The sequence below is a fragment of the Simochromis diagramma genome, unplaced genomic scaffold (genome assembly GCF_900408965.1).
Source record: "Simochromis diagramma unplaced genomic scaffold, fSimDia1.1 OVJJ01000685.1, whole genome shotgun sequence".
In the NCBI taxonomy this organism is placed as follows: domain Eukaryota; kingdom Metazoa; phylum Chordata; class Actinopteri; order Cichliformes; family Cichlidae; genus Simochromis; species Simochromis diagramma.
Window position 1 is genome coordinate 3,627,822 of NW_024387477.1, and position 15,954 is coordinate 3,643,775.

Genomic DNA, 15,954 nt, shown 5'->3' on the forward strand with positions numbered 1-15,954 from the left:
TTTTTTAGTGTAGCGGTCTTCTCTGATTGGAAGAAGTTTGGCTAATTACCTGATATGACTTGAGTCCAGTAGTTATTTAGAGTCAAGGATCTCTTCTCCAAATTCAATTAGTTATTTAAAAACCACAAGGCCAAACATGCTGTATGTAACATATAGATCTATATGTTCCTGAAGCTCGGGTCCTCCTCCAGAGGCGGTTCTTAGGACTGCGCTCTCCTGGTCAGAGATCTGTTGGAACCACTCTTTCAGCTCTTAATGCTCCTGTTACTACTTTAGACTTCGCTAGTTGTGCCTTCAGCATCTGGTACTTTTCTATTTTCTCCTCCTTCCTGATGTTCTGATCTTCCTCTAAGATCCATAAAATGACATGTGGTGTGCCTCAAGGGTCGGTTCTAGGCCCTGTACTTTTTAATTTGTATATGTTGCCTCTCGGCAGTGTCATCAGGAGGCATGGAGTGAACTTCCACAGTTACGCTGATGACACGCAGCTGTACATCTCCGTGTCTCCTGATGACACCAGACCAATGGATGCCCTTTTTAACTGTATCTTGGATATAAGATTTTGGATGGCAGAAAACTTTTTACAGCTTAACCAGGACAAAACTGAAGTTTTAATTGTCAGTCCTGAGGCTCAGAGAGAGAAACTCTTGTCTAAATTAGAGGCATTTTCACTATGTCCTTCGCTACAAGTGAAAAACCTGGGTGTTATTTTTGACTCTGAGCTTGGTTTTATCCCACATGTTAAACATGTAACCAAAATTGGATTTTATCATCTAAAAAATATAGCCAGAGTCCGCCCTATTCTCTCTCGGGCCAACACGGAGATGCTGATGCATGCTTTTATTACCAGTCGCATTGATTACTGTAATGCCCTGCTCTCTGGTCTTCCTAAGAAGAATATTTCAACTTTACAACTCCTGCAAAACTCGGCAGCTCGTGTGCTGACGAAGACCAGAGGGCGGGCCCACATTACACCGGTTTTAGAATCGCTGCATTGGCTCCCCGTGTGTTTCAGGATCGATTTTAAAGTTCTTTTATTGGTTTTTAAATGTCTTAATGGTCTTGGGCCTTCTTATCTCTCAGATCTGCTTTTACCATACGAACCCTCGCGGACCCTGAGGTCCTCTGGTGCTGGCCTTTTGATTGTCCCTAAAGTCAGGACACATACTCACGGAGAGGCAGCTTTTCAGTGGTATGGTCCTCGTCTGTGGAACAGCCTGCCGGAGGAGCTCAGGGCCGCAGAGAACGTACATGTTTTTAAGAACAGGCTCAAGACCCACCTTTTTAATTTAGCTTTTACTTAGCGTTTATTTATTTTTTATGCTTATTTATTCTATCCTGTTATTCTATTATTAATTTAGGATTTACCTAATATTTTTTGATTTTATTCTTATTCATTTTTTAATTTTCTTACTCTATTTATATTTATATTTATATTGTATCCTGTTCTTATTTATTTTATCATTTTACCCTGTATATATCGTATTGCGTCATATCTCCAGTGTTTCCTCGGAGGGCGCTCTCTGCACCGGGGCTGTTATTGACCGTGGCTGCTGGTCTCTGGGGTCCTCTCAGCCTGGTTGGGGGGCTCCTTGGCCTCCCTCCTGCTGTGTGCCCAGCCCGGAGGCTGCGGTCTGTGACCGGCTCCCGGTGCAGACGGCTCTCTGTTATAATGTTTCCTCACTTGGCTCATGCGAGCCCAGCCCAATTTTTACTCTTTAAGTGTGCGCGTGTGTGTATGTGTGTGTGGGTGGGGGTGGGGGGATATATGTGTATTGAGAGTGTGGGGAGTGAGTTGGAGGGTGGGGTGGGCTGCTTTTAACTATGTAAAGCACTTTGTGCTACATTTTTTCTGTATGAAAAGTGCTTTATAAATAAAGATTGATTGATTGATTGATTGATGTTGCTGTCTGCTAGCACTGCCACATCTGTCACTGTCATGGCCTGGGTCTAGGGACCCAGGGCTCATGTATTTTCAGTATATGTTTATGTTTATGTTTTCCGTGTGTTGTTTTGGTTTGCTCTCCATTTCTCCATGTGTCTCCGTGTGAGCTTCCGGAGGTGTGGGTTCGCTGAGGAGACTGCGAACCCGGAAGTGTTTCTGCTCCAGAGACAGCCACACCTGCCGCTCGTCGTCCTCTGCCAGCTGCAGCAGATTACGCTCGTAAAGGGAACGGCATTTAAGACTGCAGCTGAGCTGAGGCTGACGCTGGATCCTTGAGTCAGAACTCGTCAGTACTGCCGTGAGCTTTTGCGTAACCTCCGAGGAAATAGATCCCCTGCTAACCTTCTGTGTTTTGTGTTACCAGGAATCTGGAGCGGAGTGTGCTTCTAAGTCACGGTGTGGGAATTGGAGTTTTTTGGAGTCGCCACCTTTCTCTTTTACGGACATCTGCACTGTGTGGGATTCAGGGAGAATCACCACGGGACCACAGTGCTGGGATTTTGTATATAGTTGTGTGTTGTTCACCTCCTGTAAATAAATCCACTGTCCTTCGCTAAGAGTCTCGCGTTTTGGGCCCTACTTTCACTGCCACTCCTCGGTCTGCCATCGCAGCCCGTGACATTCACAACTGTGGTCTTCTCCCCCTTTTCAACCACCACTATGTCCGGTTGGTTGACCAGCAGCTGCTTGTCTGGAACTTGAAATCCCACGGGACCTTTGCCCTGTTGTTCCCAAACACCACTGGTGGTGTCTCCCATCGGGAGTTGGGGACTTCTAGTCCATATGCGGCACAGATGTTCCTGTGTACTGTCTCAGTCACTTAATTAGCCTCTCAGTGTAGACAGTCCCAACAAATATCCTGCTACTATGTGTTAGATAGTCTCAGGTCATCTTTGTAGAGTCTGCAACTTGGGCCCTGTTAGCTGTGGTAGACTTCTGCCTCTATGGATCTGTTGCTTAGGGCCTGTTCTTGTGCCTCCATGATCAGAACGTCTGTTGTCCTGTAAGCCAGGCTTTTCTAGACACTGGTATGATTTCTTGATGTCAGCCACTTCTTCTAGCTTCCTCTCCGGGGTGCAATCTTCCTGATCTGTTCACAGATGCTCCGTGTTTCTTCCTGGATTGTGTCTCTGGCACTCATTAATCCTCACCCTACCTCTTTCTGTTGCTCATAGAGTCTTGGGGTGATGGACTTTGGATGGAGACCTCAATGCATTGTGAGGAGCTTCTGTGTCTTGACATTTCAATTCAATTCAATTATATTTACTTTATATTTATAGTGTCAAATCACAACAACAGTTCCCTCAAGACCCCACATTAAATGGTAACTGGCCTGTATTTGTATAGTGCTTTACTTAGTCCCTATGGACCCCAAAGCGCTTTACACTACTTTCAGTCATCCACCCATTCACACACAGGTGACGGCAAACTACATTGTAGCCACAGCCATCCTGGGGCGCACTGACAGAGGCGAGGCTGCCGGACACTGGCGCCACCGGGCCCTCTGACCACCACCAGTAGGCAACGGGTGAAGTGTCTTGTCCAAGGACACAACGGCCAGACTGTCGGACTCTGCCAACTCTTGAGCCCTGATTAACACAAAGAAAACAAAGAAAGCCGCAACAATCATATGACCCCCTATGAACAAACACTTTGGCGAGAGTGGGAAGGAAAAACTCCCTTTTAACAGGAAGAAACCTCCAGTAGAACCAGGCTCAGGGAGGGGCGGCTGTCTTCTGCAAACAACTGGGGATCAGTGGATGAAGACAGAACAGAAGACATGCTTGGAAAGAGAGCCAGAGATCAATAATAACAAATAATTAAATGCAAAGAGGTGCATTAACACATAGTGAGTGAAAAAGGTGAGTGAAGAAGAATCACTTAATGCATCATGGGAATCCCTGATCCAGCCTATATAACTATATACTTTATCAAAAAGGAAAGTTTTAAACCTAATGGTAATAGTAGAGAGGGCGTCTGTCTCCTGAATCCAAACTGGGAGCCTCCCATTCGACTTTAAAATATTATAGGAACCACAAGCAAGCCTGCAGTCTGAGAGCAAAGAGCTGTAATGGGGTGATACGGTATTATAAGATCATTAAGATAAGATGGGGCCTGATTATTCAAGACATTATTCAAGTAGCTGATGAGTAGGATACGGATTTAACAGGGAGCCAATGAAGAAGAATTATGCTTTGTTTTCCTAGTCTCTGTCAGGACTCTTGCTGCAGCATTTTGGATCAATTAAAGACTTTTCAAGGAGTTTTAGGACATCCTGATCATCTGTCCAAATCAGTTTTTACAGAACTGTGCAGGAGATTTTTTTAAAATATTTTCTGGCAAAGTCTAGTCTGATCTTCCTGTTGTTGAGTGTAACCCATTGTTTGTACCTTAAACCTTTTATATTTCCATTCGTGAAGGCTTCTCTTGATTGTAGACTTGACTGACACGTCAATCACACCTTGACTGTGGTTGCATACAGAGGCAGCAATACAAAAAATGTGGTGGCCAAGCCAAATCAAGCAGTGAGTGAAAGTGAAAGTAAAAAGTGAGGAAAACAAAGTGTAAACCTCCCACACAGGTCATCAACTGTAATCTTATAGCTGACCAGCTCTTCAAGGCACTCCACCATCACTGCTTCAGCCTGCTGCTACGTTTTTGGTTCCTAAAAAGAGGCTGTTCTCTCCCTGCGTTTAATATCAATGCAGACACTGTCTCAAGGCATGAGAGCCAAAGGATGCCTTGTCTCTGTGACGCAAGCAGGATTTCACAGAATGCCGGGATGTGACTCCCGGGGATAAAAACATATTGCATACGTATGGCCTTTGGCTCTTGATGTGCTTTCTCCAGTCTAAGAAAAATATCGGCTTGTGTTTAGAGAGTTCAAAGTTTCAACAGAAAGCTTTTGTTACACACTAGTTTGACAGATACGACTGTTTACCAGGCAGGAAAGACGCTATGGAAAAACATTTTTCGAAGATTTCAAATCAGCTGACAAAAATTTCAAAAATTATAGCTGCATGTGCAAAGGAAAAGAGTACTCGACTCTAATTTCTGCTAATAATACTTCATTGCAAAGTCCCAGGCATAAAAACAACAGCAACAAAAGGACCGCTCAAAAACTCAGTAACTGATCAATGATGATATAAAATGACAATGCCTGAAAACTTGTTCTACTTCTCCATGTTGAACGCCCATGAATTAGATATTAGTGAATAAATAAATATATGTGGGGTAATTCTGTATCACTTTGGGCCATTCTGTTTTTGATCAGCTCCATAAAAACCCTAAACTCGATCGGCCTCTCAAACACAGAATAATAAAACACCGTGGACAACTACATATTCAAGGCCTGTTCCTCTCGTGGTATTCATCAGTGTGATCTCTTTGTCTAAGGCAAATACAAAAATCCCTCAGAACAATTTTAGCAAGCTTTTCTGATTAGGTTACTTAATTTGAAAATATGACTGAAAGGCTAAATGCCTGACACAGAAACAGCTCTCCCAGGAAGCTCCTCCAAGTGTTTCTCATCTAGCAGAGTGAGTGTTTACACATGTTGTAAAAGTAAGTCTGTTTCCCTTTAAAAAACAAAACACAAACCCCCCAAAACCATTCAGTATAATCTTACAGTGTTGGACATTTACATTTAATATGCGTAAAGTTTTAAGTAATGACTTAAACATGTTTAAAAGTCGCTCCTATGAGCAAAATATCTGAGGAAGACAGTCTGAATGGTTAGTTCAGTTTCAGTAACCACACCCAGGCCTAATTACTTCCAGACCTGATGAATAAGGATATCACTTAAATAGAACCTGTTAGACAAGGTGAAGTCAGTGAAAGTGGATTAGAAAAAAACAAACTAAGTAAACAAATAAAAGCAAATGAAGGTTTTGGAGGTTTTGAGTTTGAAGTCCAAACTCAGACTGGATCGAGATGCTCTCTAATGACCTTAAACAGGCTGTTCATGCTTAAGTTTTCCAGTGTTGCTGAATTAAAACAAGTGTGCAAAGAAGAATGGGACAAGATTCCTCCAAAGTGATGTCAAAGAGCAGTTCTTGCAATTCTTGAATTCAAGAATGGTAACATTTGTTATCGAAACAGACACCCACCTATGGGCAAATCACCCTCAATTAGCCTAACCCCACTAACTGCATAGTGCTAAATGCTGACCACTACGCCACCATATTCTACTTTTATATAAACTTATATAAACATCATGAAAGAAAAGCATTGGTTTCATTACTTTAATGGTTAGCTGACACCTTAAGTATATGTAAACAATAGACAGTATGATTGCTCATGGATATTTACTGCCAGGCTGGAGCTTGAGTTGCAGATGCATCGTGCTCATTGCTGGCTTTGAACGGCCCATTTTCTTCATTAGCTGCGGCATCCATGGTACTTATCCAATAGTAAACATTACTGGTTGGTGGCTTACAGACTTGTAAGGTCTGTTTGTCATTCTTCACCTGGTTCAAGTTATAAATGGCCCAATTTCTCCCACAAATGTTTCACTTGTTGATGGTTAAGTGTTAAAATTCTCTGCAAAAAGTTTAAAATTCCACAGTGTCGCTCTGTAAATGTCCACGAATCTTTAACTGCCTCAACATGTCAGGTCAGTTCATTTCCTGCGTCCTCTGAAATTTAACTTCTGTTGATATATCTGTGTGTTATTGTAGGATCTTTACCTTACAATATAAAGCATGCTGAGGCAACTTTTGCTGTGTTTTAGCATATATAAATAAAACTGAAGAGTCTCTCTACACACTGTGTTTCTGTTCAAAGTTTAAATACAAAATGTGATTGTTCCCGAATGCTCCTGATTTAAATTTTTTTTTTTTACAAAAAGACTAAGAAATTACAAAATATTTAGATATTTTTAGTGTTACATAATAATTAATATTTTAATCATAGAAGTTTAATGAGTTATCTCTAAAGTCATCTTTTAGATTTAGTATATTTTTAATGATCAAAGATGGATGGTTCCACAGGCATTTATTGCTCAAAGTCATCAAATTCGTGTATTTATTAAAAACAAATCTTTAAAATGATCCATGACTTTTCTATTATTGATACTTTTCCAGAATTTTATTATTTTGGTTGAATAACATCTGTAAAATTAGTTTTAAAAAAGTATTTATGGCAAACTATACTTTCCGTTTTTTCTATTTAAAAAATAGCCTTTTCTGATATTATGTTAAATTTGGAATTGTATTTTAATATTATATAATTTTATCTTGGAAAAAAAAATAAAGCTAACTTTATGTTTATTTAAAAGTACAGTTAATTCTATTTTAGGTCTTTATTATTATTAATTTTTGTTCGCTTTTAAAGTAAAAGTCTTAATTTTATTGCAATTTCATGTACTTAAAAATAAGAGGAATATTCTGTTACATTTAACAGATGAAATCTGTCAAGATTTTTTTTTAAGCGTGTCCAACCTGGAAAAATATTAATTATAATTAAAATATTAATAGAAAATCATGTTACTTAGCAGGTTTACAGGTTTCGAACCTTTCCAACAATAAAATAGTTTTTACAAGCCCCAATTTCTGCCCCTCACTGTGCTTCCAGATGCTGGCCAATCATAGACAAGACTGTCTTTAGTAAGGTGGGCCTCAAATAGCCTTAGTTTAATGAATGAAATGATTGTCCCAGAAAAACAATGCAGAGCTAGAAATAAGTATGATACATAAATGAAGCTAAATCAATTAAATAGGAATGAATCTGCAGCATGAATTGAATAAAGCTATGTGAGTGACTTCCTGCAATGAATAGTGCACAATTATCTATACCCTCTTTAGAAGCAAGTAAGAATCAAGCAGGGACTTTCTCTGCTTCCTGTATAGCTAGCATCCTTGCTGTGAGGTACACTAATACTGTTATGGGATAGATAGCTCCTGTTTTCCAGACTGAGACAAACAGCTTTTTGTGCCAATGGCGGGGGGAGCCGATCATGTGCTCGATATTATCTGTGTATGAAGCGGTATTACAGTGGCCTTCTATGTTCTAATCAGCAGGGTCAGCCTCAGCAGTCTCATCTTCTCTCACTGTTTTGTATTTCTAAATTACCCCCGAAGCATAATTCATTTATGGCTGTTGTGGGTTTATGGAAGGATGAAATATGCTCTTAACCTTTACTTACCCTCACAATCACTCCAAAAAAACAAAAAATCCCAACAAAACACACACAAAACCACACAAAAACAACCCAACAACAACAAAACAAACAAACAAGCCACAAAAAAATCAACAAAACAAAAAAACAGAAATGTCGATAAAAGAGGACACAAATCAGATGATCATCCAGCGTCCCACCTATTTTGGGAACTGGGGTTGTATGCTCACATACCATACATATGATCATATGACTTATATGTTTCTCACAAATTCAATTTGTGAAAGACCTCCACAGTTTCTAGACATGAAAACAGTGGCTCATTGTTTTTCTAAAAACATAGTATGGCAAGGGAGACAATGAGCTGTATGCAAGAACTAACAATATTTGTACTGGTGTTGACCCCCAGTGGCCAGAGGGTGTAGCTGCTCCTAAGGGCTCTGGGAATTTAATAGACTTTTATGACAGAATCTTTTATTAATGCAGTTATTATACATGGCTTGAAAATTTGCTTGAATACAGCAACATATTTCCATGTGTTTAAAGGAATAGTTCGACATTTTGGGTAATAAATGTTGCTTATTTTTGCTAATGTCAGGTAGTAAAAAGAGTGGCACCATTCTCATGTTGCTTTGTGAAAGTGAGGTTTAATTCAGCATAAAGCTAAAGCTGTAAACATTAGAGGGATTAAATATGTGCACTGAGTAGTGAGCCTTACAGACACCTGTAGGTGGATGTGTTACCTGTGGAGAGCAACATGCAAGCTATTTAGTCCCTCTTCCAGTCATGTGGCTTCAGTTTCACATGGGTACGTTCTCCCCAATCTCCCAAAATGTCAACTATTGCTTTAGAGGTACCCTCTAAATCCACAAACCTTCCTGTAAAAATGTGAAATATTTATTACTATTCATACATTAAAAAAAAAGAAAAGAAAAATAATGTCTAAAATGTGTAGAAATCTCAGAGTAAACCAAAACACATAAACTAAGACAGGAAATGATGATAACTCGTACTGAAGAAACAGAAATCAAAGTAATGTTTCCACAAAGAAATGTGAAAAATAAAAGCGACAGAATAGAGTAGAATAATTATAAAGGAAAATAAATACCCACAGTCTTTACCACACTGCTCTTTCTACAGTATTCACCATGAGGCAGAGGTTAACCCTTCATATGCAAGTTACAAAGTTCGAACCTTGACCTTCTTGAACCTTCAATAAAAAGTCATAGCCTATTACACCATCATATAAATACATTCATGCAGTGACATAACATATATATTTGCATTTACACCACAACCTTTAGATCATGACAGGCTACATTATACTGAAAATACATAACATCACTTAAATATTTAACAAATACTTTGAGATGATAAATATCAACTTACGTGAGGATGATCCTCTGGAGACATTCTATTTAAATACTTAAAACTGTCAACATTTTTAAACTTCTGTCTTTTGTTGGCGTGAGAGCGCTACTCACTCTAAGCCTGATAAAATGTTCTTGTTGACAACTTGTCTTCATGGTGCCATTTAACCGGTCTTCAGCTGTTGGTTTTCCCCTGACTCTGAAGCTGTGATGGGCTTTCGCCTGTCTGTGCGTTGCATGGTGCTTGCCTTCATGGATTGGCGCAGCGAGGACAGCCGGCTGCGGAAACCCTCCCCAGAGAAGAAGTAAAGCAGCGGATCAAAACAGGAGTTGGCAGCAGCCAGGCACAGCGTCACCACCACCAACTTCTGCATGGAAACGTTCTCGCAGTGGGTAGTGTCCCCCCGAGACAGAAAGTTCAGGTGCACGGTGCGCTGCACGTGGTAAGGCATGAAGCTGACCAGAAAGGTCAGCAGGACAATGACAATCATCCGGATGGCTCTGGTGCCTGTGCCCCGCTGACGGCGGGCAGCGTGGGTGCGGGAAAGCAGGGTTCGGACTATGCCAGCGTAGCAAAGTATGATGACCAGAAAGGGCAGGACAAAGCCCACCATCAGCGACACATAGTTCAGCGCAATTAGTTTTTTCAAGCTTTTCCCAGGTGGAGGTGGCTCGAAGCATTTGGTTTTATTCGTTATCGGATCAAACTTCTGGCCAGATATCAGGAAGGGTGAAGATAAAAGACAGATCACTACCCAGATAGCACCACAAACAAGGCGTGCACGGTTCTCTGTCACCAGCCGCAGGTTCTGCACAGGGAAAACAATAGCCAAGAAACGCGTGAAAGACATAGCTGCCATGAAGTAAATACTACAGTAGAGGTTTACATAGAGGGCGTAAGAGCTGATACGACAGAGGAAGTCCCCCTCGTGCCAGTCTCCCTTTCTGACATAGTAGAGAACTCGCAGCGGCAGCGTCATAACGCACAGCAGATCAGACACAGCCAGGTTCAGCATGTAGACGTGAAAGGGTGAGCTCTGGCGATACGTTCTGATAAGCACCACCAGGGCAAAGCCATTCCCAACCAGGCCTAGAACTGTGATGAGGGAGTATGCTGTTGAGTAGACCTGGTTACGGAAGTCATCGATGGACTCGCACTGACTGGAGTTGTCCTGCAAACCACCTGTCACATTCTCCATTTGTGTAGCTGCTGAGACAGAAGGAAAGCGCATTATGAGCGTGAATAAAAATGTGTAAATGAAAGTGTTTCAGGCCCCCAGAAAATATGCATATGAAAAAGCAAAAACGCAGAGCTGTGTAAAGTGCTGTAACCCCAATGTGGTAGATTGTTTCTCAGATAGTCTGTGAGCCTGTCGTGCAATTCTGGAAGAAACACCGAAAACAGATAAGCACTTTCAACCTCCATCCTGTCACATGGTAAAGCTTCTGTTTTTGGTTTCATAAGCTAATGTCTCTTTTAGATGCAGTTCTTGTGAAATGTTGAGACACTGTTCATTGTGAGCACTTGTCACAGACTCATTATTAACAGATGGATCACATTCTGTCAGACTCCACTTCACTAGAGGGCAAATCGTTTCATTTAGCATTGTGCAGGCGATAAATTATTAAGGAGCGTGCATATGTGTTACATAACTCACCGTGCACCTGAGCGTAACTGTAATGCACATTCACTACTGTGAAGCTAAAAACTCATTGATTCAGTTTCAGTTAACAGACTTTCTGTTGTTCTTTCACTTTTGATTGAAAGACATTCTCAAAGCACTCTTTAAATTAACAAATAGATTATTTGCAGCGCTCAGACAATGAGTGGTAACTTCTAACAATAAGCCTACACGCTGCTGAGCGCTTTCTCTGTCACCCACAGCTGTTAGCAAAAGTATAAACATCACAAAAATAAAACCCACATTCCAGCAAATTCAACTCCAGCTAAGGCATGTTCTCCTTACCGGTGAATTCTTGTTTTCAAAAATGGTATGTCAATCTTCACTCCCACCTGACGTCCGCAATCACAATGCTGCCTCAGACCGACTGCCTGCTTCAGTAATGGAATGATGCTGCGTCTTCAGAGGCTCACTTTGAAAGCAAGTCGAAGTGGGGCTGGTCTTTCCCTTTAACCACGCAGCACAGTCACATCAAACTCAGTGACATCACAAACACTTTAGCTCATGCACAGATGCGGGTGGGGAGAAACCACTGTAAAGGTGATCTTTTTTTACTTCTTCGCTGTAGGCAATATTGTGCTTTCATTTGCCAAAATTTGTTACTAATATTTTTTATACTGCCACTTACTGGTTTAACCTGTAACTGGTTCTGCTGAACACACACCCTAAACCCATATTTTCCACTCACTTCACACTTTCCTGGTGCAATGCAAACACCATCTGTTCTTTATTTATTTTCTCATATTTCCCCCTCAGATGATTGTATTAGCCTGCCTGACCTGTTCGAGTCTGACACCTTGTTGACACAGCAATTTCTAACAACATATTGTGTACATAGTGTCTAATGTCACTGGGCACTGCATGAAAAGTGTTGGGAAATAGAAACATTTAAAGTCTTTGCTTTAGGTGACAGCTTATGTCTAGTCGCTTTGTAATGAACACGTCGTTTACAATGAGGCTGTCGAGTAAACTGGAGAGTTTAGCGCAGCTGTTTTGTCTGAACATGTTGACAACAAGTTGGAACTCGGGTTGACACAGGTGATGATGGCGATTAGCTATAAAGAAAGGAGATGCAGAGATAGTTAGTTAACCCAAAGAAGGAAAACACCATCATCATCAACAGCTGTTGTGCTGCATTTCCTTTGTATATTGCCAATGAGCGTGGTTTACACTAAGTTAATGGAGTGCGGATGCTGCAGTGGAAATGGGCAAACTCATTCTCACAGTTGAAGGGCCTTTGGGATGGAAGGGCAAGATAATTCATCTATAACCTATTTAGTGGTTCAGCACAAGCATAGAAAAACAAAGGCGTCTGTTACATTATGTATTAGCTTGAAAATGCATTAGCGCCAAACGCAGGGAGTAATGACGGGTAGGTGGGGGCAGGTCTTTTGAGACGTTGAAAGATGTTGAGAGGATATTTGTGTGTTTGTTTGTTTTTCTGAGTCATTACATTCCACAAAATACGAGTGCCAGAAACTGAAAAACGTACAAAGTGTTTAGCGTTTACCACATGTAGCCGTTCTTTGTGTGACCTCAATGAGATTTGAGTCTTAATGTTGGCAACAAATGCTTTTCTCCGCCATCGCAAAACTTAATGGCGCATTGAGAAATCTGGATTTGCATCTAGAGCATTAATCAGTACATCAAAGTGCACATATGCAGTGGCAGACTCAAAAACACTTGCTCGACAGATTAGCGTTATCTGTTTGCATCTGTGAGCGTGCACTTGAAAACTGTTAACTGGTGATGAACTCGAGTGCACTTTGTGGATTCTGAACTGTGGTTTCTTTGTGGATCATAATTGTATTGATCTACAAAATGCAATAAAACAATCCAATGTGGGCGGGAAGTGGAGACGCTTAACATGTTGAGTGCATCATCCCAGATTTACCTCATTTACTCAGAATTTTACAAGACTGACTGCTCATTTACACAGAGCTCTTTTGCTGTCTCGCCTCAGCATTTCCAGCTAACTTGTAGCTCTTTGGAAAAGCCAAAAAAGACGAGCCTTGTTTCCCCCAATACCACGGCTGCCACAGCTGTGTAACTGCTAATTGCTATGTTCTTCCTGCGCCTGTGTGCGTTCTCTCCAGGTGTTCTGGCTTGCTACAGTGACCCAAAGACATGTGTAACAGTTTACTTGGTATTTCTAAATTGGCTGTGGGTGTGACCATGACCTGAGTGGCAGGTATTCTGTTTATTACCCATTTTCAGCTGGGATAAGATCAAGCAGTTGTCTGCCTCTCTGTGTTAGCCACCCACCTCTTCTTCTTCCTAGCGTTTGTCCCGCGTGGCAGGGCTTTGCGACAAATCCGTCTCCATTAGCTACCCACCTATGACCCTGAATTGGATAAGCGGAAGAAAATAGGTGGATGGACATGAACAGATGGACATTCACTAGCTAGTTGCTAGGTTTGATGCTTGGTATGTGGCTTACACTGGGTTAGCAATGATTGGGGGAAAAAATAACCCACTAAAAAAGAGAAAGCGCTGACAGAGCTGACTTATCTGTGGGTTAATGCTCACATTTAAAAAAAAAACACACCAAACATAAAAGTGTGTTTAAAGCAGTCGCTGCATTGTAAACTGGAACACAGACCTCTTTTGTGATAACCATTAATGCTAGAAGAATCCATGACTTCTTTTGGAAGTAGTCACAGATTTTGGTATTACTCCTGTCAACTTCTGTTTATTGGATGTAGCCACCCTACATACTTGAAATGGGCCCAACAACACTTCTGACTTCACAGCAGCTCCAATCCTTTCATGGAAATGAGAGCAGCCGCCATTCCTCATCATTAACTAATACACATTAATTTAATTAAATCATTTTAAACCAGTGTTACACTGTTGAGTCTGTCATTATTCACCTCCATAATTTGCAAAATATAGCTGTTATAGATTAAAGAGAGATTTGTTGAGGTTCAAATCACTGTTAAATATATGTGTGATCCCCTGAAACTCAAATCTGTTTCAAATCATATGAGAAAGAACATCTTCATATGATTGATGTGATATCTGACTTTAAAAATGGTCCATTCTGTGGGTTTTTGCAGAGCCGGTGCTATCCTGCAGATGTTTATGTAGGTCACTTTATCTCTGAAATTACCACTTACCTCAGCAATTACCTCTGAGACAGAACCCTGACAGAACACTCATAGGAAACAAACAACATGTAAAGCTTTGTGGTTTTCTAGCCGCTGACATTGTTTGTGCATGTATACAGAGTTCTTGTTAGCTGATCTAGAGATATTATTTCAAACATCCGGGATGCTTTGGGTCAGTGGAAATAGTGACACATCTTTGAATGGTACAGCTTCATTTTACACATCATGATAAAGAATTTAAGCCAGAGTGTATGCTGCACATATGTAAGAATACGGTCCTTTCAGATGACCCCCTGCTAGTCGTTATAGTCCTCATGCAGAGTATGTAGGGTTATATGACACTCAGCATTGTTGTTTCATATTTTTACCACATTTACCACATAACACCTCTCAAACAAAGATGAAACCAGACTAATTTAGTGCATGCAAACAAATGAAAAAGCAAACAAACAGATAAATCTAATAGTATATAAAAAGCAACAAAACTAAAATCATACAAAAGAAATATTCATGGGGAAACTGTTGTTTATCTGAGCTGTTAACATTGTGTAAGCGCTGTTTGTAGCATCCTGCAAAAGCAGAACAACTTACAGGCCACTTTCAGTGGAAGTAAAGATATGAGGACACACTTTGTGTGAAAGTGTATCTAGTCTACATCTATGTCAACATTTTTGCAACCACGATTGTAAAAAACAAAGTTTAAATGTTGTTTAAAATCAAAATACATCAGAATGCACGGATTTACAAATGTAATAACCTTATATTTTATTCACAAGAGAGCACATATCAAGTGTTTCAACTGAGACAATGAACTGTTTTAGGAAAAAAACACAGCTCAGTCATGTTTACCTATGTGTAGCATTCCCTCCTCTTTGACAGCGGTCAGTAAACATCTAGAAACTGAGGACACCAGCTGCTCAAGAGGATTCCAGATGCTCATCAGTCGTGAGAGTCCTTTGTTCTAACATCCTGATGTTTTTAGAATTGTATTAAGTCAAGTGTCCTTTAAATATGTGAGTCTCATCATGAGCATGTTAACCTAAATGGTCATGCAGATTCCAATCAAATCATTGATTAGATCATCACTGATATTATTTATCATATATTTATCAGTCAGATGTAACTACTGTTACACTGTAGACAGCTCATATATCCTGGGTTTCTTCATCTTCACTAACATTTCATTTATTCAAATAAATCAGCCAACCAAGAGGCACATTTTCAACAGTTTTACTAGTAAATCTGCTCATTGTGTGGACTAGCCAAGTGTTCTTTCAGTCCAGTGTTTTGCAGCTTCTACTAACAGATTATCGTAAATTATAAAGTTTGTACGGTGGCCCTGAGAGGCCAAACGGACTGCAACTTCAGAAAACACTTGCAAAAAGAAAAACGCTGCAAAAAGAAAAACACCTGCAAAAAGAAAAACGCTGCAAAAAGAAAAACACCTGCAAAAAGAAAAACGCTGCAAAAAGAAAAACACCTGCAAAAAGAAAAACGCTGCAAAAAGAAAAACACCTGCAAAAAGAAAAACGCTGCAAAAGCACACAAGACACAACAGAAATGTTTCTGGGGAGAAGATAACCCAACGGACCAGTTGCACGAACCAAAACATGCTAACAAGTGCACTGGGACTGGGAGACACTTCAAAGAAGTGGAAGCGGGGCGGCCAAAGAGCAAACTTTCAAAAGTAAGTACTGAATATTATGTCACTTATTTATGTGCAAATGTT

General features: G+C 40.5%; 1 protein-coding gene and 1 long non-coding RNA gene across 3 annotated transcripts; one reads left to right on the plus strand and one right to left on the minus strand.

The window, feature by feature from the left end:
- Positions 1-1,940: 1,940 nt before the first annotated feature.
- On the plus strand, positions 1,941-2,504 carry LOC120724389. Its single transcript, XR_005693901.1, has 2 exons — positions 1,941-2,231; positions 2,310-2,504. It is a non-coding gene; the product is annotated as an uncharacterized LOC120724389 (long non-coding RNA).
- A 6,186-nt stretch (positions 2,505-8,690) lies between these two features.
- On the minus strand, positions 8,691-12,151 carry cysltr1 (cysteinyl leukotriene receptor 1). Of its 2 annotated transcripts, none has more exons than XM_040016422.1 (2): positions 11,401-12,151; positions 8,691-10,640 (listed from the first exon to the last, which is right to left on the minus strand). In XM_040016422.1, the coding sequence occupies exon 2, from the start codon at positions 10,630-10,632 to the stop codon at positions 9,598-9,600; it is 1,035 nt and encodes a 344-aa protein (XP_039872356.1). In that variant the 5' UTR covers positions 10,633-10,640; positions 11,401-12,151; the 3' UTR covers positions 8,691-9,597. The 2 variants fall into 2 exon arrangements, with proteins under 2 accessions (XP_039872356.1, XP_039872355.1); XM_040016421.1 differs by having other exon boundaries at positions 8,691-10,643; positions 11,401-12,150.
- Between the last annotated feature and the right edge of the window lie 3,803 nt (positions 12,152-15,954).